General features: G+C 59.3%; 1 protein-coding gene across 11 annotated transcripts in view; it reads left to right on the top strand.

The window, feature by feature from the left end:
• CRTC1 (CREB regulated transcription coactivator 1) overlaps positions 1 to 21,673 on the top strand; it is a 95,305-nt gene extending 73,632 nt beyond the window's left edge. For 2 of the 11 annotated variants that reach the window (XM_054464994.2, XM_054464993.2), the window contains 8 exons: positions 3,106 to 3,146; positions 3,562 to 3,782; positions 8,964 to 9,088; positions 12,153 to 12,461; positions 15,169 to 15,273; positions 18,620 to 18,706; positions 19,348 to 19,528; positions 20,893 to 21,673. In XM_054464994.2, coding sequence (XP_054320969.1) covers positions 3,106 to 3,146; positions 3,562 to 3,782; positions 8,964 to 9,088; positions 12,153 to 12,461; positions 15,169 to 15,273; positions 18,620 to 18,706; positions 19,348 to 19,528; positions 20,893 to 21,104 — 1,281 coding nt within the window. In that variant the 3' untranslated portion in view covers positions 21,105 to 21,673. Of the gene's footprint in view, positions 1 to 3,105; positions 3,147 to 3,561; positions 3,783 to 8,963; positions 9,089 to 12,152; positions 12,462 to 15,005; positions 15,053 to 15,168; positions 15,274 to 18,619; positions 18,707 to 19,347; positions 19,529 to 20,892 lie in introns of those variants that run through there. The other 9 variants (XM_054464995.2, XM_054464997.2, XM_054464996.2 and 6 more) reach the window with 5 other exon arrangements.
• The last annotated feature ends 1,585 nt before the right edge of the window (positions 21,674 to 23,258 follow it).

Raw genomic sequence — 23,258 nt, forward strand, 5'->3', positions numbered from 1 at the left:
GCTTGAGCCCAAGAGTTTGAGACCAGCCTGGGCAACATACTGAGACCTGGTCTCTGCAAAACATTTTAAAACAGTTAGCTAGTGTGATATGTGTGTGTGCCTGCTACTTGGGAGGCAGGAGGATCACTTGAGCCCAGGAGCCCAGGAGTTCAAGTCCAGCCTGGGCAACAGAGCAAGACTCTGTCTCTAAAAAAAAAAAAAAAAATTCTAACAACAAACAAAACTAGAAAACAAATGTCCGGCAGCAGAGAGGTGGGTAAGTAGGCCACGGTCCACCCACACAGCTGGATGTTCTGCCGTTACTCAAGAAAAGGAAGATGGCGACAGTTACCTTGCAGAGGGAGACACACACCTGATAGTGGAGTGGGGTGGTGGGTGAATTTTTAATACTGCTCAGAAATCCATTAATGTCTCCATAATGTTGGTGGAATGCTTTTCAAAGTATTCCTGAGAACGTGATCGCCAGTGCGCTTTGCAGAAATCCGGTAATGAAGCGAATGTTTACTCTCAGAATGAAGGAGGCTCTGGCCAAGCAGAAACCCGTTCAGCCAGCATTCCCCGCTGAGGCTTAACGCCCACCGGTCGCACGCCACCCCTTGGGCACCCCAGTGGCTTAGGGTTGGGCATTGCCCCCTCACGGTGTGTGCATTTTGAGGCCAGCCCCACCCTCTGCCGTACGTTCGCCTTTTTCATCTGATAATCCTGAAAGAACTCAGCCAGAAGTGTTTGCCCCAGGGCCCCAGGGGCGGAAACGTGTCACGCAGGGAGGCCTCATCCATGGCTGGGGTTCTGTCTGGTCATGCCTGCCAAGAGCAGAAGACGGTCCTGCCTTTGTCCTTGAACAGGAGTCTCGGAGGCCCCTACCTGGAGCCTGTAGTTCCCCAGGGCCTGCAGCGATCCCATGTCTTGGCTGGTGTTAGTGCCCCCAACTCACAGGGGAGGAAACATTGGTCCTCCAAGAAGGTTTTCCTGGGCACCCCCTCCCCAGGGCCAACTCACCGGACTCTGTCTGTGAGCGGTGGGGGCTTGGAGGCTGCCCTGCTACCCTACTGTGTCCTCACAGCCAGAGTCAGACCCCACCCTGCCTCAGAGGCCCTCGGAGGTAGCCGGCAGGTCTTTCTGCTGGGATTATGATTTTCTTTCCCATTGCTGTGAAAGTCCATACTTCAGTCCGGGTGCCATGGCTCACGCCTGTAATCCCAACACTTTGGGAGGCCGAGGCAGGAGGATCGCTGGAGTCCAGGAGTTTGAGGCCAGCCTGGGCAACATGGTGAGCCTCATCTCTTAAAAAAAAATTAAAAAATAAAAATTAGGCCGGGCGCAGTGGCTCACGCCTGTAATCCCAGCACTTTGGGAGGCTGAGGTGGACAGATTATGAGGTCAGGAGATCGAGACCATCCTGGCTAACATGGTGAAACCCTGTCTCTACTAAAAATACAAAAAAAATTAGCTGGGCATGGTGGCGGGTGCCTGTAGTCCCAGCTACTCGGGAGGCTAAGGCAGGAGAAAGGCGTGAACCTGGGAAGCGGAGCTTGCAGTGAGCCGAGATTGCGCCACTGCATTCCAGCCTGGGCGACAGAGCCAGACTCTGTCTCAAAAAAATAAATAAAAATTAAAAATTAAAATTAAACATTTTTTTTAAAGGCGGAAGAGGCCGGGTGCCGTGGCTCATGCCTGTAATCCCAGCACTTTGGGGGCCGAGGTGGGCGGATCATGAGGTCAGGAGATCGAGACCATCCTGGCTAACATGGTGAAACCCCATCTCTACTAAAAATACAAAAATTAGCCGGGCTTGGTGGTGGACACCTGTAGTCCCAGCTACGTGGGAGACTGAGGCAGGAGAATGGGGTGAACCCGGGAGGCGGAGCTTGCAGTGAGCTGAGATCCTGCCACTGCACTCCATCCAGCCTGGGAGACAGAGTGAGACTCCGTCTCTAAAAAAAAAAAAAGGCAGAGGAGCCCTTCCCGAGACCCTGAACTTCAAAGGCTCTGTGGGCCACAGTCCAAGAAGAGCCTATTGTGGGCCCTTTCCATACACCATGTCCACATCCTGAAAGTGTCCTGACAGTGCTCCTCAGCCAAGCAGAAAAACCAGTGTCATGCTGAGGGCTACCCAAGCCCTAGTCAGTGGCGAATGAGTGTGGCTGCCCACATAGCAGAGGGACGTCTCAGGACTCTCAGGAAGTAGCAGACCCTGAGGGTCCCCGGGGAAGTCATATGTCTAGGTCTCTGCTGCAAAGCTGGTCAGCCCCAAGACAGGGGCAGCGACCTCTGAACTGAGTTTAGGGCATCAGGTCCAAGCCTCCTGGGTCTCCCCTGACTCAGTTCTTCCCTCCTTTGGGCCTTGGGCTTGATTCATTCCCTGGAGACTGGTGGCTGCTCACAAACTTGCCTGGTGGGCACTGGACAGAGGCAATTCCTGCCCCCGGAACCCCTGCCACCATGATCTGGGAACGGCATGGATGGTTGGGGACAGCTCTAGGGACATTTAGCCTCGGGTACCGGGGCTTAGGGCGGCCAGCTTAGCAGAGGCCCCTTTACTGTGCTGGCCGCTGACTGCTGTGGTACAGCCTTGGTAGTGTCAAGAGGCGCTTTACACAAAATTTAAAAAGCAGCCGGGCGCAATGCAGTGACGCGTGCCTATGGTCCCAGCCACTCGGGAGGCTGAGGCGGGAAGATCACGAGCTCAGGAGGTTGAAGCTGCGGCGAGCTGTGATCACACCACTGCATTCTAGCCTGGGTGACAAAGTGAGATCCTGTCTCTATGAAATAGAATAAAAATTTAAAAAGATCTGCATGCCGTGTTCTCCCCAGACTCCTCTGAAAAGAGACTGCCCACTGAGGGCAGGAGCAGGGGGAGGGGACCCATAGGGAGACCCTCTCTGTGCAACTCTTGGCTTCGCCCTGGGCATGTCTGGGGCCCGCCCCTCCACCCTGGGGAGTGCCCCTGTCCATCTGTGGGGCTCTGTGGCCCCAGCAAGCTTGGTTCTCATGGTGCATCTGGGCTTTGTGGGAAGATCAGCCGTTTCAAGGAGGCCCAGTGCCCAGGAAGAGGGCCCCACAGGGTGTGCCCCAGGGCTCAGGCTCTCCTGTCTTCTCTTTCAGACGGGGTCCAGGCCCAAGTCCTGTGAGGTCCCTGGAATCAAGTAAGTCTCCACAGGGCCCATCCCGCACACTGCAGCTGCTGCGCTGCTCCGTCCACCCCGGGGCATTCTGTCCACTCTCTTGAGGTTGCAAGTCCCTGCAAGAGGGACACCGTGTAACCAGAGGCCAGTGACAGAGTCCCCACATGCCCACCCCTCAGGCATCTCATTCCCAGGGATGATGCCCTCTCCTGGGTTCAGGGAGGTTGCTGCCCCCGGGCCCCCACCGTCCTCACCGGATGATAGGCTGTTTTCCAAGGTCCCAGCCTGGTGCCAGCCGACAGTGGTTTCCCAAGCACACAGCACCTGATGGGGGGTGTCCTTTTGCACCCGCTGATTTTCTCCCGCCAGCCCCCTGTCCCCACCACCAGCCCTGCCCCGTGAGCTCACCTCCTGCCTGCCTCTGACCTTTTCCCAGCATCTTCCCGTCTGCCGACCAGGAAAACACTACAGCCTTGATCCCCGCCACCCACAACACAGGGGGCTCCCTGCCCGACCTGACCAACATCCACTTCCCCTCCCCGCTCCCGACCCCGCTGGACCCTGAGGAGCCCACCTTCCCCGCACTGAGCAGCTCCAGCAGCACCGGCAACCTCGCGGCCAACCTGACGCACCTGGGCATCGGTGGCGCCGGCCAGGGTAAGGCAGGGACACTCCGCCCTCAGACAGAGCACTGGCTTGTGGAGACAACATGGGCATCTGCAGGATGACTTGGCAGAGTCCCGTCCCAAATACCAGGGCATGGGGGACAGGGATGGGGGACGGCCAACAGGCTGACCCAGCGGGCACAGGCATCCCAGGCAGGGGTGGGGCCTGGGTGCAGGCCTGGTGGAAAGGAGCGCGTGGTGCCCCCAGACACCAGACAGTGGGTTTGAGGGTGTGTGATGGTGCTTTGGGGAGTCTAGGAGGGTAGCCCTGGGGGTTTTAACCCAGCTGGGGTGGGCCAGGCCTTCCCTCCGCCCCTCCTCACCCCAAGCCCCTCACTGGGGGCGGGACCAGGCCTGACCTGCTTCCTCCACCCGACATCTGACAGTGACCACCTACTTGTCACATCCCAGCACCACCACCCCCACCCGTCTCCAGCTCCACACTCCTTTCTTCCTCAGCCACATCCACAGGGACGTCACACAGGCCCCTTGCCTGTCCCAATAGCTCCTGGTGCTGCTGCTACCCTGCTCCCCCGGGACCCCCCTCCTGTGGCTGCACCGATTGCAGAGGCGTCCCCCAACTCTTCTGTCCTTTCCCGGACGTGGAGCTGACCCATTGTCAGCATGTCCTGTCGGTTCCGCCCTCAGGACCTGGCCTGACCTGGCCCCTCTCCCCAGGCCCCCAGCCTCCTCCCCACCCAGAACAGCCACCAGCCATGGCTTCCTCCACCTGGTACCTCGCATGGCCCCCAGCTCCCTCTCAGTGAAAGCCTGAGGCCTCCAGGGTCTGGGATGTCCACCTTGGCCCACCCTCCACCCTCTGACCTTAGCCCCAGTCCCACCTCAGGGCCTCTGCACATGTAGTCCTTCCTCTCCAGGAGGCTGCAGGCCTCCCTCCCTCCCCTGCCCTGCCCTGCCCTGCCCTGCTCAGAGCTAGTCCCCTTGGCAAGGCCATCCCAGCCCTGGCCTCTACTGCCGCGTTGCTTTCCTGCACCCCTGCCCTGGCCCATGTTGCTGCTCCGTCCTTAGCTGTTGCCTGCGTCCCCATTGGCTGTGCAGTGTGTGACCTGCATCCCGGGGGTGGCAGGCACCTGGCTTCCAAGGAGGAGAAATGGCGTGGCCCCAACTAGGCCTGGGGGGTAGGACAGGCTGGAGGGGCCGTGGGGGATGCACTGGGGGTGGGGGTGACAGATGCCACCTCGCTGTGCTCTGTCCTGCCCCAGAGCTGGAGAATGAACCGGCCCCGGCCCAGTCCACCAGCCCGTCCTGCCTCTGCCCCAGGCTGGGAAGGCAGCACCAGGCAGGGCTTTCCATGAGACAGTCACATGCTTACATTTGTAACTGGTGGAGTCCCCCTGGCTGCCCTGGAAGAAGGAGCTTTTGGGAGGGGCGGCCGCTGGAGCAGGACAGCACCCCAATCGGGGGCTCTGCTGGGAGACTCCAGGGTGAAATTGGCCAGCCTGGGAGCCGGGTTGACGCAGGGAGTGAAGGAGAGGGAGGAGCCTGGAGGCGCTCCTGGCTTTGGTGCCAGCAGGGCCAGGGGCAGGCAAGGGGCGTGGAGGGTGGTGTGAATGTTCCTGGGTTTTTTGGAGGAGGGCATGGGGACCAGAACAGTGAAGAGGGGACAGGGCCCCAGTCCGAGCGCATCGAGGCTGCATTCTGACTCCCGCACCTGGGCCCTGGGCCCTGGGCCCGCGGGGCTCTGCCACTGGACAGAGGGCACCAGAGAAGGCCCAGAAAACACAGCCGATATGGAGGAGCCCTCTTCATTGTCTCCAGATAGACAGGGCCAGGCAGGCGGCATCCACACACACCTGTGCAGAACCGGAAAGCCGAAGGTCAGCGCTGGGGCTGCAGGTACCCCTGCCCCGCATAGAAGCCGCCATCTCCCAGCCCCTGCTTTTCCCCTCACATCTCTTCATGGCCACCAGAGCACATAGCCCCCTTCCTGCTGGAGGGTCCTTGGCAGGTCCCCAGCGCCCGCCCGGGAGCTGTGCACCTCCAGCCGGCGCCCAGTCTAAACAAGCACAAGGAAACACACAACATGTGGAAGCTGGAGCCAGCGCTGGCCGGAGCGGCCCGGTAATGCCTGACATGTGTTGGGTTGTTTGTGAACCTGCCGCCCAAGCAGCTCGCCTGGAGGGGGCTTTGCTTTCTGGATGCCTTTTAAATCAAGCCGAGCTGCCGGCCCCTGGCACACACGAAGGCGGCCCCCTCCCTCCCCACAAGCCCACCCGCCAGTCAGAACGTGAGCTCCCTCAGGAAGGAAGACAGAGGCCTTCGCAGCCGGGGAGACAGTACTCCGCTTGGCTCCATCTACATTTCCCATATCCCTGGCTGCTAACCAGAGTGCAGGAGGAGGGCAGGCCCTGACTCCTGCTTCCTGGCCCAGCTTTGAGGCCGGGCGGGCCCTGACACCTGGCCCGCCCTCCCCTGGCAGCTCTCCCTGCCCGCTCCAGACTTCCCCTCCAGCTGGCTCTGTGCCTGTTCCCGAAGGTGAGCCAGGTTGCCAAAAGTAATTCAACAGCAAGGCGCCCGTCCGCCCTCCTGGGCCAACTGGCCTCTCTAGGGGTGGCCGAGAGCTCACTTTGCAGCCAGTGGAAGATTAAAAACCCCCTTGTATTCAGGGCAGACGTTAGAGACTGGCAGCCCGAGGGCCAAATCCAGCCCATGGTATGTTTCATGTGGGCCCACAGTTGTGCATCTGTGATACAGCCACACGCCACATCTTGACGTTTCTGACAACAGCAAACCACATACTCGGCAGTGGCCCCATCAGAGTATAATGCCGTGTCTTACTGCTCCTTTTCTAGGCTTAGACACACAAGTCCTTACCATTGTGCTACAGTTGTCTACTGTTTTCTTTTCTTTTTTTCTTTTTTTCTGAGAGAAAGTCTCACTCTGTCACCCAGGCCGGAGTGCAGTGGTGTGATCTTGGCTCACTGCAACCTTCGCCTCCCAGGTCCAAGCGATTCTCCTGCCTCAACCTCCCGAGTAGCTGGGAGTACAGGTGCCCACCACCATGCCTGGCTAATTTTTGTATTTTTAGTAGATACGGGGTTTCACCACATTAGCCAGGCCAATCTCAAACTCCTGCCCTCAGGTGATCCGCCTGCCTCGGCCTCCCAAAGTGCTGGGATTACAGGCGTGAGCCACTGCGCCTGGCCGACGGTATTCAGGACAGTCACGCTGTACAGGTTTGTAGCCTGGGAACAAGGGCCCTACCATCTGGCCGAGGTGTGCAGAGGCTCTGCCATCCAGGTTTGTGTAAGTTGCCCTGTGATCCTCATGCACAGCCATGAAATCGCCGGACAACGCGTTTTTCAGAAGTCACCCCCATTGTTAAGTGATGCGTGACTGTACTTACAATCAACATTGAAAAACCAGGGGAATGCCAGTAGAACACCAGATTTCTGGCTGCTCTTGAAGAATCAGACAGCCCAGTGGCCATGGCCGGTGTCCTGCACCTCGAGACGGGCCACAGTGCTCTGGTTTGCCTCAGGCCCCACCTGCCCCTGTCGTCCCACATCCGTACCCTCACACGCTCCTGACATTTGTCCCTACTTTGTACCGAGCCCGACCTCTGCTTCTGACTTGGGCACTGAGCATCTCTCGGCCTGCTGGATGCACGAAGTGGCGGACACTCAGGAGAAGATGAGGGAGTGGCCCAGGGTCGTGACTCTGAGTGTGCTCTGAGCAGGCTTCCCCCACATCCTGCCGCCCAGGCCTCTGTTGGTGCCTCCCTGGACACCAGGGTCTGCAAAGGGTGCTTGCTGCCTGGGGAGCAGTCGACAGCACCAGGCTTCCTCCCACAGTGCACAGCCAAGCAGAGCTGCCAGGGCATCCGAGGGGAAGTGCAGGCGTGACTGAGCTCGCCCCGGTGAGCAGCTGCCCTGGGCACAGACAAGGCTGTCTGTCATCTCCCCTCGGCGCTTGTCGGGTGTGTTCCCATGGGCCCACGCACCCGCCATCACATCTGCCGGAACAAGGTTAATCTGGTGCCTGGATCTCCTGGGGTGAGTCAGGTGGCTTCACCCCCGCCTTGACTGCAGGCCAGATGCTCTTCAGAGCCTGCTCCTGACCTCACCAGGGCCTCACTTTGAACCGGAGAGGGTGGCTGTTATCGTCGCCGTCTCACCAACCAGGGAACCGAGTCTCCAGAGTGGATGGGGGTCAGGCCAGGCCTGCAGGGGTCCTCCTGCCATCGAGGGGCCTGTTGCCTGCCTGGCATAGTGCCCACAATAACCCAGCCAGCCCCAGCTACTGCCACATTGAACTTGACCTCACCCAGCTTCATCACTGCAGCAGAATCCAAGGATTGAGTTGCTCAGGGCAAGGGCCTTCGGGGCTGGGGTGAGGGAAGAGGTGATGAGGCGGCCCCTGGCAGGACCTCCAGCAGGAATGATGTGTCAGACCCCAGGGCAGAGATGGGGAAGGATGTTGAGGAGTGACATTCTTTAGTTCAGACAGCCTGATGGGTGGCACTGCAGCTTGGGGAATGCACCAGGTCTGGGGAGGAGGAAGTGGATGTGGGACACGGGGGATAGCAGGTGCTCAGGTCTGGGGGCCGAGAGAAGCAGCTGCAGGAATGGGCACATTGACTGAAGGAGGGCAAGATCCACGAGGTGGTGGGCAAAACCACAGCATCGGGCAGGGTCTGCTGGCTTGAAGCTAACCACAACCCAAGCCATTGTCAGCCAAAAAAAACCATTTATTGTCTCCTGAAAGTGGGAAGCAGCCTCAGATGCTGCCTCTCCCCCATAGCCCTTCAGCTGGTTCCTCCCCTTGCCGCAGGATGCCCCACACACGGCTTCAGACAGCCCTTCCTGGAATTTCATCCAAAGTCCCTGGGAAGGCTCTCATTGGGCCAGCTTGGTTACATGCCCATCTGGGGGCCAATCTTATGCTCCAGAGATGGGGACGTGCTGGTTGGCTGGCTGTGAGACACCCCCTTCCTGGAAGGAAGGAGAACAGACTATGCAGGACTGTGGGACCCTTGGGTCAGGGATCAGGGCCTTCGGGGGGTGCCCAGGTTTGGCAGTTGGGACATGTCCATGGGCTTCTGTCTGAGCAGTTGAGCTATTCCCATGCAGTGTGACTGTGGGTGTATAAGCAGCCCTTTCTCAGTGATCAGTCTCACACCCGCTCTCCCTCCCTCCTACTTCCTTTCCAGGAATGAGCACACCTGGCTCCTCTCCACAGCACCGTCCAGCTGGCGTCAGCCCCCTGTCCCTGAGCACAGAGGCAAGGCGTCAGCAGGCATCGCCCACCCTGTCCCCGCTGTCACCCATCACTCAGGTGCGAGGGCAAGGTGGGGGGCAGGTGGGAAGGGGAAAGGGAAAGGTGGAGGCCTGGCTCTACCTCTCGGAAGGCTTCCTGCTCCTTCCAGGAGGCCACGAAACCTTGAGAATGCTCCCAACACTTTTAGTTTTTATTATCCAATTTTCAAGCCGGGTGCCGTAGCTCATGCCTGTAATCCCAGCACTTTGGGAGGCTGAGACGGGCGGATCACTTGAGGTCAGGAGTTCAAGACCAGCCTGGCCAACATAGTGAAACCCCGTCTCTACAAAAAATACAAAAATTAGCTGGGCATGGTGGTGTACGCCTGTGGTCCCAGCTACTAGGGAGGCTAAGATGAGAGGATCACTTGAGCCCAGGAGGTGGAGGCTGCAGTGAGCCATGATCACACCACTGCACTCTACCCTGGGAGACAGAGTGAGACTCTGTTTCAAAAAAAAAGAAAAAAGAAAAAACTCGAGATTAGCTTTTGATTTTTCAATTTGCTGTATTTGCTTATCTACTTTTTTGGGTAGTTTGTATGTGTCTAGGAATTTGTCCATTTCGTCTTTGCTATCCAACTTGATGGCAGAAAATTTTTCATAATACTCTTTTGTAATCCCTTTTTTTTTTTTTTTAAAGACGAAATCTTGCTCTGTAGCCCAGGCTAGAGTGCAGTGGCACAATCTCGGCTCACGGCAACCTTGCTTCCTGAGTTCAAGCCATTCACCTGCCTCAGCCTTCCAAGTAGCTGGGACTACAGGCATGCGCCACCATGCCTGGCTAATTTTTTTTTTTTTTTTTTTTGTGTGTGTGTGTGTGTATTTTTAGTAGAGATGGGGTTTCACCATGCTGGCCAGGCTGGTCTCGAACTCCTGACTTCAAGTGATCGGCCTCCTTTGGCCTCCAAAAGTGCTGGGATTACAGATGTGAGCCACCGCACCTGACCGTAATCCCTTTTTTTAAAAAATTTTTGAGACAGAGTCTCGCTCTGTCACCCAGGGTGGAGTGCAGTGGTGTGATCTTGGTTCATTGCAACCTCCGCCTCCCAATTTCAAGCAATTCTTGTGCCTCAGCCACCTGAGTAGCTGGGATTACAGGTGCCCGCCACCATGCCTGGCTAATTAAAAATAATAATAGAGATAGGGTTTTGCCATGTTGGCCAGGCTTGGTCTCGAACTCCTTGCCTCAGGCAATCTGCCCACCTCAGCCTCCCAAAGTGCTGGGACTATAGGCGTGAGCCACCACTCCCAGCCTTGTAATCCTTTTTATTTACGTAAAGTTGGTAGCAAAGTTCCCACTTTCATTTTCTGATTTTAGTAATTTGAATCTTCCCTCTTTTTTACCTAATCAATGCAGCTTCATAGAATGAGTTAGGAATGTTCACTTCTCTTCTATTTTTTGGCAGTATTTTTAATTCCTCTTTAAATATTTGGTAAAATTAGGCAGGTGTAATGGTAAATTCCTGTAGTCCCAGGTACTTGGGAGGCTGAAGTGGGGATTGCTTGAGCACAGGAGTTTGAGTCCAGCCTGGGGAACATAGTGAGACCCCATGTCTTAAAAAAAAGAAAAAAAAAAAGAGTTTGGTAAAATTCACCAGTGCAGCCACCTGTGTCTTAGCTCAAATCTGTTGGGAAGTTTCCAATCTCATCTCCTTCTTATAAGGCTATTCAGGTTTTCTGTTTTTTCTTGAGTCAGTTTTGGTCATTTGTGCATTTCTAGAAATTTATCCATTTTGTCTTTTTAAAAACAAAACAAAAAAACCCTAACAGAGAACTTTGACATTTTTAAAATTTTTTTATTTTTTTATTTTAATTTAATTTTATTTTTTTGAGACAGAGTCTCACTCTGTCGCCCAGGCTGGAGTGCAGTGGCGTACTCTTGGCTCTCCTGCAGCCTCTGCCTCCCAGGTTCAAGCGATTCTCGTGCCAGCCTCCCAAGTAGCTGGGATTACAGGCGTGTGCCTACCACGCCCAGCTAATTTTTATATTTTTAGTAGAGACAGAGTTTCGCCATGTTGACCAGGCTGGTCTCAAACTCCCGACCTCAAGTGATCACCCCGTCTCAGCTTTCCGAAGTGCTGGGATTGCAGGTGTGAGCCACCGCGCCCGTCACTTGTTTGTTTTTAATGTAACCACAGTGGCATTGTCCACCTACAACGAAGTTAGTTCCTTGGTACCTGGCAATGCCCGGCCCGGACTGCATTTCTCCCCACCCCTCGGCCCCCATGTCTCCTGTCTACTTACAAAGTTGTCTTATTCAGATCAAGATCCAGACAGAGCTGTGGGCGCTGGCTCCTGGCAGCTGTGTCTTCAGCCACTTTGTGAGCTAGGCTGTCTTAATCTGACACCTGCCCCTTCCCTCTATCTGGAAACTCCTTTCTCTTCACAAATGACCCACTGGTCCTCAGAGGCCGGGCATCCTGCTAAGTGGTTTTTGTTCCATAGCTCCTGGGCATGCTCAGCCTTTCTTAGAGGGCAGGGACCCCACCTTTCCCAAGGACTGTCAGCTTGGTAGCACCTGGCTGTGAGTTTCCACACAGACAGCGAACGTCACACGCTTCCCTCTTACTGATTTTCCTCTTTCCAGCTCTGCAAAGGCCTGAGCCTGCCCTTAGTGAGGGGCCATGCTGGTATCTCCAGCAACCCCAGCCTCTCCAGCATCCCCAGAGTGGGCAAGGCTTCAGGAGGGGGGGTAGGCAAGTGGATCACTTGAGGTTTCCCTGCGGCACCCACAGGGGCTGGGAGCTGCTGGCTGCTCACTGAGCCACCAGGGATGGCCATCCTGGGCTTGCCCTGCAGCTGGTGGACTGGCCTGAGCTGCGCGGCGTGTAGTGCAGGTGCAGGCACAACAAGCTGGAGGAGGTCAGGTCCTGCCCAGCTCCAGCTGACCCCCTGGGGCCCTGGGTGAGGCCCACCCTCTCTAGCCTGGGCTCCCTCATTGTAAGGAGCACCCAGTCCAGGGGCTGCCTATGATCACAGGGCCCTTCCACCTCACCTGCTGAGCATGCCAGGCTGTGGGGGCCCGAGGGGACCAGGCACTGACAACCAGGGCCCACCCCGCCTGACGCTCTCCTCTCCTGCAGGCTGTAGCCATGGATGCCCTGTCTCTGGAGCAGCAGCTGCCCTACGCCTTCTTCACCCAGGCGGGCTCCCAGCAGCCACCGCCGCAGCCCCAGCCCCCGCCACCTCCTCCGCCCGCGTCCCAGCAGCCACCACCCCCACCACCCCCACAGGCGCCCGTCCGCCTGCCCCCCGGCGGCCCCCTGTTGCCCAGCGCCAGCCTGACTCGTGGGCCACAGCCGCCCCCGCTTGCGGTCACAGTACCGTCCTCTCTCCCCCAGTCCCCCCCAGAGAACCCTGGCCAGCCGTCGATGGGGATTGACATCGCCTCGGTAAGCCCAGGGTGGGGTCCCTCGGGGCCTGGCTGGGGGTCTTGTGGAGGACAGCTCGGGGGCTGCAGAACAGTCGGGTTACCTGCTGCATGGGCCAGGGGTCAGGACCCCAGCGAATGCTGCCCGGGCCCAGCTCTCCACAGGGCTACCCCTTGGAATCAAACTGAGACTGTCACTCCCCGTAGAGATGGAGAAACTGAGGCATGAGCAGGTGTCTGGCCCCAGACTCCACCCAAGGTGGGCCACCCCATGTTTAACTGCCGAGCACCCCCTCTTGGCCTCTCTGGCCCCTCCCACTTGAAGCCAGGCTTCCTAGGAGGCAAGAAGAGTACAGCGTTCTCAGGGCCAGGGCGCAGGCCGGGGGCCGGGGGTGACATGAGCTTATCAGAGAAGGAAAGACGAGGCCAGCCCGAGAGGCGGCAGCCTGTTGGGCACAGCGCCTGGGGCCCGGGGCTGGGGGCTGCAGCTCAGACCATTGGACTTTCTGCCCAGGGCCGGCTCAAGCAGACAAAGGCTGGGCTTTGACCCCGTACCCACAAACCTTCCTGACTGTCCAGACCACCTGCTTGCTCCAGTGGTGCGGGCTGGGTGGGAAACAGCTGCATTGGGCCACATCCAGAGAAACAGGGACTTGTGTTCGGGGCACAATGAGTCCTCCCACTTGACCCCAGCTGCCAGCCCCAGGCTAAATGTCCTCCAAACATTGTGTGCTCTGCAAAGAACAGCCGCGTGAGCTGGGTGGGGCAGGCAGGTGAGCCTGTGGGTAGAGACCCATGTTCCCAAGCTGCTCTGACCTCATGGAGGGGACCACCTATGGCCCCTGGGTGGAAGAGTGCCCAAGTCCTTCCTTTGGTGGAAACACAGCAGGTCCTGGGGGAGGCTCCCAAGGTGGAGCCTTGCCGTGGAGCTGGGTGGTTCTTGGAGGCACAGGGTGTCTGGGCCAGGTGCAGGAACGGCCCTTTTGGGCTCTTAGGTCAGACTGTCCATGCCCAGCACCCCCCCACAAGAAAGACGGCTTCCTGCCCCCACTTCAAGGACTTCTCGCCTCCTGGGGTTGAGGGGGGACTCTGAGTTTTTGCACAGACTCACCCAAATGAGAATCTCCCTCTGATCCCTTTGTCCTTTCCAACTCCAGGAAGCCCTAAGTCAGCCATCCCTAAGTAACAGTGCTGGCACCTCCGTCACCCACACAGGCGAGCTCACCGTCACCCCCCGCCCTACCCCACCCCGCCCCACCTGGACTCAAGCCCTACCCCAAACTGCCCAGAAGGCACCACCAAGGACATGGGGGAGACAGCAGTTATAGGCCCTGGACCGGTCAGGCTGGGCCTCATTCGGTGACCGGCTCAGACAGGTCAGGCAAGTTGTCTGCAGGCACACAGCATGGCTGGGCCGTGCTAGGACAAGAGTGTGGTCGGAATCCAAGGCCTGGCCTGGCCCGACCTGCCTCTGAAAGTTCTGGGTCATAGCAGTGAGATGCCCGGGCCTTTCGTCCCTCAAGCAGGTGGAGGAAGTGACTGCCTCTTGCAGGTCTCAGATGGCATAACCCAGGCAGGTGTGTCCTGCAGCAGGGCAGGGATAGTGACTGCGCCATGCTGGGAGCCTGGGCTACCAGCAAGATGGCTTTCACTCAGTCCCCACCCCCAGAGGTGGGCCAGACCTGCTGGGCTGCAGACTTAGGGGCTTAGAGAGCCAGGGGACCTGCCCAGGGCACACAGTCAGGGAGAGCCGGGAACAGGAGGCAGCCTTGAGTTTTCCTTGCCCATGGGGGGGTGTGTGTGTGGGTTGTGGATGTGCACAAGTGGGTGGGTGCAGGTGTATGTGGTGTGCACCTGCATGGGTGTGCACGCATGTGGATGTGTGTGCACGTGTGCATGCGTGGGTATGTACATTTGTGGATGTGTGGACATTTGTGGATATGTGGACATTTGTGTGTGGATATGTGTGCATGTGTGGGTGTGTGCACACGTTGGTGTGTACATTTTGGCGTGTGAATATATGTGCGTGTGGGCGTGTACATGCGTAGGTGTGTGGGTGTGGGTGTGCATGCGTGGGTGTGGGTGTGCATGTGGGTGTGGGTGTGCATGCGTGGGTGTGTACATATGGGTGTGTACATTTGTGTGCATGTGTGCATTTGTGGGTGTGTACGTTTGTGTGTGGATGTGTGCATTTGTGGGTGTGGGTATGCGTGTGTGTGCATGTGTGGGTGTGCATGTGTGGGTATGTACATTCATGTGTGGATATGTGCACGTGTGTGGGGGTGTCCGTGTGTGTGTGGATGTGTGTGCATGTGTCTGGGTGTGCATGTGTGGGTATGTATATTCTAGTGTAGATATGTGTACACGTGGGTGTGTCTCTGTGTGGGTGTGCATGCATGAGAGTGCACACGTTGCTATCTGGCTCTGAGCCTGCTGAGTCAGGGCCAGCCCTCTGATCACCCTCCTGTAGCTCCAAGAAGGAGGGCAGTTCTTCACCCTCCACGCCGTTCTTTCCTGGGTTTGGGGGCAGCTCCCCGGAGGGCTTAGGTACCCATCTTTCCTGCAGGTGTCCAGGCTCCTCTGCTTACCAGTGGGGTGGCGACCATCACCAAGGTGTGAGGGGTGGGGGGACCTGCCTGGGGGCTGATCAGGCTGCTCCCGGGAAGCAGGGACTGGAGCCCGGGCCTGGGCAGCTGGGCTGCGGCGTGCTGACCTGTCTGTCATCGTAGGCGCCGGCTCTGCAGCAGTACCGCACTAGCGCCGGCTCCCCGGCCAACCAGTCTCCCACCTCGCCAGTCTCCAATCAAGGCTTCTCCCCGGGGAGCTCCCCACAAGTAAGGGGCGCCGCCTCCCCGTTGGCCTGTGGGCTCCACGCTCGTCTTGTTCGTGCCCCGTGTGTTCCCTGCCCACTGTCTGTCCTCATGCATCCCATCCCATCCACGCCATCGGACCTGAGCTGTGCACCCACCAGGCTGCACCAGGGCAGGAACCCCACAGGCCCCTTCCCTGGAGCCGCCAGAGCCTGCCTCTGCTGAACACTAGGTCGGGGAGTGCATTAGTGACATTAGTGATGGCTGTGGCCCTGCGGTGGCCCTGCCTGGATGTCCCCATTGAGTGGCCCAGGGACAGTGCCCTCCACACCCAGTGTGCCACCCAGAGCGTGAGCTGGAGCTTTAGGGGCCCCCCCGACTCGGGGTGCAGCTGAGATGGCTGGCCCACCCGCAGGGAAGGCGCTGACTCTGCAGCCTTGCTTTCCTCTTCACCCTATACGCAGCTGTGTTTCTCCAGAACCACTGGCCCAGAAGGCTTCTCTGAGCCGCTCTGCAGTGTCTCAGGGCCCTTGTCCCCATTCCACAGACGGGAGACTGAGGCCAGCCTCAGACCTCACCCATCAGCCCTGGGTTTTCCTGCTGCACCCAGCACCATAGGACCCTGGCTTGCTGATGCCCCAGCCCCTCCCAGGTTCAGGTTCCTCGGAATGCCCCTTCATTCTGCCTGGCCGGTGGAAGTGGCCAGCCTGGCTCCCCACTCAGCCTCCTCGTGTTGTACTTGGACATCAGGTGTGGCCAGTAGACCCCACATTCCATCTAGAACATTTGTCCGGGAGAAGGGGTGCCCACAAGGCCAACATCCAGTCGCCAACTTTTTTTACCTTGGCAGCAGAGCCTCCCCAGAACCCCGCTATCCTGGGACCATCTCATCCCTGAAATTTCACCAAGCTGAGAAACCCCTAGCAGCCACTGCTGTGGCCAGGGCCCTGAAACCATCCCTGTCCCTTGTAGAGGGGATGATCTCGTCCTACTTCCCAGCTAGATAGAAGAGTCGCCCCTCCAGGGCTGAGGTCAGGCTCCCTTGTCCCAGGGCAAACCGTGAGCGCCACACACAAGGACAGTGAAGCCCTTCTGCCCCCGTCTCCAGCTCTCACACGTGTATAGGGACATCTGCCCCATCAGCCAAGGGCCGTCTGGGACCACTGCCTGTAGCCCCGTGTTCTGGAGGCAAGTTGGTGGGCAGCAGTGGTCTCGGGGAGGCATGGGGGAGTCAGCCTGGTGTCTGCGCATGTTTGGTCTGCCCACACCAGCTCTCTGAGCTCTCAGGCTCTGGCAGCATGTCTGGTCTCGTCGTGTGGTGCTGTTGGGGATGGGGCTGGAGGGGCTGGAGAAGCGGCAGGTGAGGCCTGTCCCAGGTGGGCAGCCCAGGTGGGGCTGGTTCCTGAGTGAGGTCCCTCTTGCGTGTGAAACAGGACAGGACAGGAATTAGGGGTCGAGCCAGTTTCTCTCAGGAGAGAGTCACTGGAATGGTTGGTGAATTTTTGGGCCCCAAGCCAAAGCGGGTTATTCTGCCGGGCAGCGAGCAGGTGGCAGTGTTGTCAAGCCCATGTCTGTGTGTCTGGTGTCCGTCGTGCGCTGATGCGGGAGGCAGGCGGCTCATGGAGGTGTAGGGACATCAGTATGGGGCTCTCAGGGGCAGATGGTTCTAGGTGGAGCCCAGACCTGCCTTCCCTCTGCACTGGGTCTCTGAGGACTCACCCATCGGTCCCACAGGCCCAGACCACCCCACACCTGCTGTGCCCTGCCTTGAGTAGGCACTGTGTGCACCCCAGCCAGGCCCTGGGCCGTAGGCAGCTACCATTTGGTCCAGTTTGTGGCTCTCTCCCGACTTCAAGCTCACCTTTCTGGCAAGCCCTCATGGCAGGCTCACAGGGAAACCTCAGCCTGTGTTCCCCTGCGTATGTCAGGCCTTTTTGAGCCCAAGCCCACAGGGACAGGATCAGGCACTGTCCTGGAAGCCTGGTCCCACCCCACACCCCGAGCCCCAGGACAGACCCAGCTTCGGACCAGCTCTACGGCAGCCAGGACATTACCTATTGCCTGCCTCCCTCGCCTCGGGCAAACCAAGCCGCAAGCTTGCGGTCCTTGTTTCCAAAACCCGAAGCCATTGATTTTTAGGGCCAAGATAGCATTTTTGCCACACATGCTGGCCTTCCCTTCCTTGGCTCACCTTTTTACCTCTTCTCTGGCGTTCGAGTGGGACGTCCAACCTCACAAGCCCCCTCGCCCCAGGGTGAGCGTGTCTGTCTCTGTTGTTGCCCACTGACCACCAGGAGCAGCTGGTGGGTTTGTGGCCAGCCCCTCTCTGGGATTGAGGCCAGAGACTCAGGTGTTGGGATCTTCCTGGAACAAAGGGGATCGCTCTAGAACAAAGCTCAGATGGGGAGCTCCAAGGGAGAGGGCCAGGGCTTTGGGTCTGTGGAGATATTCACCTGGATGCCTTACAGGGCACATGCCTTACGCTATAGCTCTGAGATTGGCTGTGGGGCAGTGGCTTCCTGGGGACAATAGCCATAGCTCCCAACCCCCTGGATGCTGTCAGGCCTCCAGCAGCCGCAAGGTCACACTGCAGCTGGGGTTCCCAAGGCCTCGTCCATGGCCACCCTCTCCTCGCCTCCACACCCCAGCCAGGCTCATCCCACCATCTCTTGGGCAGGAGCTCCGAGTGTCTCCTTTCTAGTGTCTCCACCACCCATAAGGTCCTGTAGCCCCCTGCTCCTGTCACAGGGACAGCCCCTGTCACCCTGCCTCTGAGAGCCCTGCTGGCCTCAGATAGCAGGAGTAGGGCCCCGGGTCCCGCAGGCCGGCAGCCCTGGGCAGGGGCTCTCCCTGTGCCTGTCCTGTGCTCTCTCAGCTGGTGGCTGGCTCTGCGCGCCCATCCTGTCCATGTACGTGGCCTGCGTCGTGTCCTTTGTCTCCTGTCAGGAGTCACCAAGTGCACTTTCTGTCCTGAATGTAACGTCTGGGCACTTCCCACCTTGGCCCCGGTGACAGGTTCTCCTCTGGGGCCTGTTGGGTAGGGGTTCCTCATCCCTGTGGCCCCCAACTTCCCTGTGATGGAGATGGAGGCTGCCTTACCCAGGCTTGAGGAGAGGAGATGGGGATGGGGCCTTGGGAAGGGGCTTTCGGGTTGCAGAGGCCTCCCAGGAGCAGGTGGTGGAAAAAAAGTCATCCAGGATTGGGGGGCACTTCTGGAACCCCAAAATAATAATCATCATCAGCCTCCTGCCGTCCCAGGCACCGTCTGGGAGGTTCCAGGGGCCTCTTGTCTTCCAGCCGGGCTTGGGAGGTGCCGACTTCCCGCCTGGCCTTGGGCCGTGACCACAGCAGGCCTCTCTTCTGTCTGCAGCACACTTCCACCCTGGGCAGCGTGTTTGGGGACGCGTACTATGAGCAGCAGATGGCGGCCAGGCAGGCCAATGCTCTGTCCCACCAGGTGAGCGGGCGCCCAGGCTGCCAGCCAGCCGGTGCCCAGGACAGATGCTTGCTGGGACCCTCGCTGGGACCCGGGCCTTGCGAGTCAGAGCTGCACGTGCTCGGGGGGCCCGTGCCTGCCCCTCGGCCCCTGCCCCGTCCCATCTGCGGGCCATGGAGGCTGAGTCCCCGGCAGGGGTGGCCTAGCGCTGCCTCCCCTGGCATCTGTGCCCGCCCACAGAGCAGAGGCCGAGGGCAGAGGGTAAAGAGGGGCAGGCAGCAAACGCCGGGCCAGACAGGGATGGGACCATGGCTGTGGACGCGGTGCCTCGGCGTGGACCGTGCACGCGGGTTTGCCGGGAGGTCGTGCTGGCTTTGCGTGGAGGCCAGGATTGGGGGCATCCAGGGGGCTTGGTGGCAGCCTGGAGCTGCTCACTCATTTGCTCATCAATTCATCCATTCATCCAGCCAGTCTCTAGGGTGGCAGGGAGGCCCCAGGTGGGGGGCGGAGCGGGTTTCGTGCTTGGCAGCCTGGGTGCCGAGCATCCTGCAGGGACAGAGTCCCCAGCTGCGGGCAGGCCAGCCACAGCAGCCAGGGGCCTGGGGTGGCCAGCTGGTCAGGCCCGCGGTGGCCCTCACAGCCCGGTGTGCCTCCCTTCCCAGCTGGAGCAGTTCAACATGATGGAGAACGCCATCAGCTCCAGCAGCCTGTACAGCCCGGGCTCCACACTCAACTACTCGCAGGCGGCCATGATGGGCCTCACGGGCAGCCACGGGAGCCTGCCGGACTCGCAGCAGCTGGGATACGCCAGCCACAGTGGCATCCCCAACATCATCCTCACAGGTGAGGCCAGGCCGGGGGCGCGTGTGCGGCGCCCCAAGGGGGCCTCAGCCCGTGCGGAGACAGCCAGAGACTGCTATCCCACAGCAGGAGGGTTGACAGGGCCGGGGCTGTGACCCAAGCTTGGTGGGGGCCTGAGGAGGCCACACCCCCTCTCCCCCGAATTTGACTCACTCCTGGGCTTCGGGCCAGGCCAGGCCAGGGAGATGCCCCTGGACCAGACGTCCCATGCATAGGATAGAGACGGTCACTCTCCCTTCTCGGCGGCCTCCTGTCTGGCCGAGCAGCCCGGCTAAAGATCAAGCAGCCGGGTACACGGTGCCCACTGCCCAGGCCACTGACCTGTCAGCTGAATGTGCACCAGGGTCAGGGACAGCTATGGGGTGGGCCCTGTCTGGTGCGCCCAGCCCGGGCAGCCAGCTAACAGGTCAGGGCCGTGATGCACCGTGACAACCGCGCCCAAGCAGTCTGAGCACGGCGCTTGGGCTCCTGGGGACAAGGCAGCCCTGTCCTGCATGGCACATATCAGGAAGACCCGGCTCCATCTAGCACAGAACCCAGACCCTCCCACGGCCACCCAGACCCTGTCTCCTTGCTGAAGAAGATGATTCCCTTATGAGTCAGGGCTGCTGGATTGAGGGTGACGCCCCCCCGGCAGTCCTCACTGGCCTCTTCCAGGCTGGAAGTGTCCGTATTTAGTGCCCCGCACTGTGGCCTGGGCTCTGAGTGCAGAATCCAGCACTTCCTTCCCACCCCGCGGGTGTAGGCAGCAGTTGGCGAGAAATTCAAGGGTGGACGCACCAGCCTCAGACTCAGGAGAAGAATCAGAATCTGACCCCCGCAATGGCCTCAAGAGCCCAGAAAGACAGGGCCTTTCAGACCCATTTCTCAGACCTGGAACCTGAGTGTAGGTGGAAGCCTAGGTTTGAACCTGGGTCTTTGTGGGGGAACTGAGGATTCCCTCCAGCCCTAGCAGCAGCTGGGTCCCCACAGTCACTCCAGCCTGCTTCTCAGTGACTCGTGCCGAGCAGACCTCATGGCAGAGCCGGGGAGGTCCTTGCTCCCGCCAGGTCACGCTGACATGCGTCAGTGACACAGCCCTTGGCCTGAGGCTTCTCCTTGGTGCTCCTGACATCTGGAGCTGACATCTGGGGCCAGACTGGTCTCTGGGGTCCAGGCACTGTAGGGTGCTGAGCAGCATCTCGTGTGCTGGCCCCTCCCCCAGTTATGACAGCTGGAATGTCCCCAGACATTGCCAGCATAGCCAAGGGACAGAGTCGCCTGGCGGGCATGCCTGGTCCGACGCATGGATGCGAGCGATGGAGCCAGGGCTAAGCAGTGCCTTTTGTCCCCACCCCATCCCCCAGTGACAGGAGAGTCCCCCCCCAGCCTCTCTAAAGAACTGACCAGCTCTCTGGCCGGGGTCGGCGACGTCAGCTTCGACTCCGACAGCCAGTTTCCCCTGGACGAACTCAAGATCGACCCCCTGACCCTTGACGGACTGCACATGCTCAACGACCCCGACATGGTTCTGGCAGACCCAGCCACCGAGGACACCTTCCGGATGGACCGCCTGTGAGCGGGCACGCCGGCACCCTGCCGCTCAGCCGTCCCGACGGCGCCTCCCCAGCCCGGGGACGGCTGCGCTCCGTCCCTCGCCAACGGCCGAGCTTGTGATTCTGAGCTTGCAATGCCGCCAAGCGCCCCCGCCAGCCCGCCCCCGGTTGTCCACCTCCCGCGAAGCCCAATCGCGAGGCCGCGAGCCGGGCCGTCCACCCACCCGCCCACCCAGGGCTGGGCTGGGATCGGAGGCCGTGAGCGCCCCGCCCCTGCAGACCCTCCCTGCACTGGCTCCCTCGCCCCCAGCCCCGGGGCCTGAGCCGTCCCCTGTAAGATGCGGGAAGTGTCAGCTCCCGGAGTGGCGGGCAGGCTCAGGGGAGGGGCGCGCATGGTCCGCCAGGGCTGTGGGCCGTGGCGCATTTTCCGACTGTTTGTCCAGCTCTCACTGCCTTCCTTGGTTCCCGGTCCCCCAACCCATCCGCCATCCCCAGCCCATGGTCAGGTAGAGAGTGAGCCCCACGCCGCCCCAGGGAGGAGGTGCCAGAGCGCGGGGCAGACGCAAAGTGAAATAAACACTATTTTGACGGCTGTCTTTTATATTTCTGAGCACACACAGAGCCCTGGCGTCCACCGGGGCAGGCGCAAAGTGGACAGAGCATGCAGGGCGGCGGACCCCCCACGACCCTCCTCGCCCTGTCTCCATCCCCTCGAAGCCCTGCCTCACCCCAGGCAGGCCCACCGGTGGCCACCTTTGCCAGGAAGTGACCGGAAGTCCCCGTGAGGGGTCACACGTGGAGGCAGGGTTACCTCTTGGGGCGTTACAATCCACGGCCCCTCCTGTCCTGCACTGTGGTCACCGGTCCTGTCATAGATGCTGTTAATTTAAGGTACAGGCAGAGGTGGCCAGGGGAGTTTCATTGTGTTTTTTTTTTCCTTTTAGTTTCTAGTTACATTTTGGTTGTAGATGAGTCGCTTAATCTTTTAAGCCAACACTTGCCTGAGAGCATGTTTTTATGTCAGAAATCCAACTTTACCTATTTTTTAAGCTAACTGGAAATGGAGGCCATGCACCCCAAAGCAGCCCGCCACCCACCTGAGTCTAAGCAGTGAGTCCGGCTTTTGGGTTTCATCCCAAGTTGTCTCAAAACAAAAGGGCTGGTCGGGCCGGGCAGGGCCTTGTCAGGAGCTCACGGTAGGCATAGGTGCCTCTGCCAGGGCCACAGAACAGACTTCCGGGAAGGGGCCTTGGCTTTTATTGAGGGTCTCTCAAAGACCCAGCCCCGCCAGCCTCTCCCAGAGGTGCCTGCTAGTCCTTCGAGTGTGTGTGTGAAGATGCCATGACCAGTGGCAGCTGAGACCTCTCTTCCCCAAGAGTGTGGAGGACTGGCAGGGAGTGAGGGTCCCCAAGATGAGGACCACGGTCCTCCTTGAGAACCTGGGTGGAGCTGGCATTTCATCCCCTCTCCACCCTACCCTCTGGCTCCTAGCCCACGCCCCCTGTTCTGGGCAGCGTGGTCTGCTGGCTGCCCCTTCTTGGCAGCTCAGGGTTGTGGCAGGTGGACTTGGAGACACACAGCAGTGTGCGTTTTAGTGGCAGGTTTCAGGAGCACCTCCAAGACCAGGGTGACAGGGTACTTGGGAGCCGTCCTGGACCCTCCCCATACCACGGGCCCTGTGAGGGAGGCATCAGGGCTGGCTTTGTTTTCTGCTGTTCTTGGAATAGGAACTGCTGTTCTGATCCCCCCAAAACTGCATTGAGGCTCTCACTCACCCCTGCCTGCCGGGCCAGCGCCTTCCACTGAGTCCGTTTATTTGTAGTGTCATGGCCGCTGCTTTCACTGGAGTCCTGGGCACCCTGGCTTCTGTCCTCAGAGCTGGGTTTGATCCTAGCAACCATCCCTCCCTCTCTTTGCCCGGCAATGCCTTTGGCATGTGTCTGAGCAGCCAAGTGGCCACTCATAGGAGAAGGCTCCCTGGTCACGTTGCTCCTGCTGCCGTCTTGTTCCAAGGTGCGGAGGGGACACTGTCGGTCTGTCCAGGTCAAGGTCCCTTTCTTTTACCATGACGGGGGCTGGGGGCAGACAGCGGGGACTTTTTTTTTTTTTTTTAAAGGAAAACTACATGTACATAGGAGAGTTTGATTACCATTAGACTTGTATGTAGGACTTTAAAA

The sequence above is a fragment of the Pongo pygmaeus genome, chromosome 20, assembly GCF_028885625.2.
Source record: "Pongo pygmaeus isolate AG05252 chromosome 20, NHGRI_mPonPyg2-v2.0_pri, whole genome shotgun sequence".
NCBI classification, from domain to species: Eukaryota; Metazoa; Chordata; class Mammalia; order Primates; family Hominidae; genus Pongo; species Pongo pygmaeus.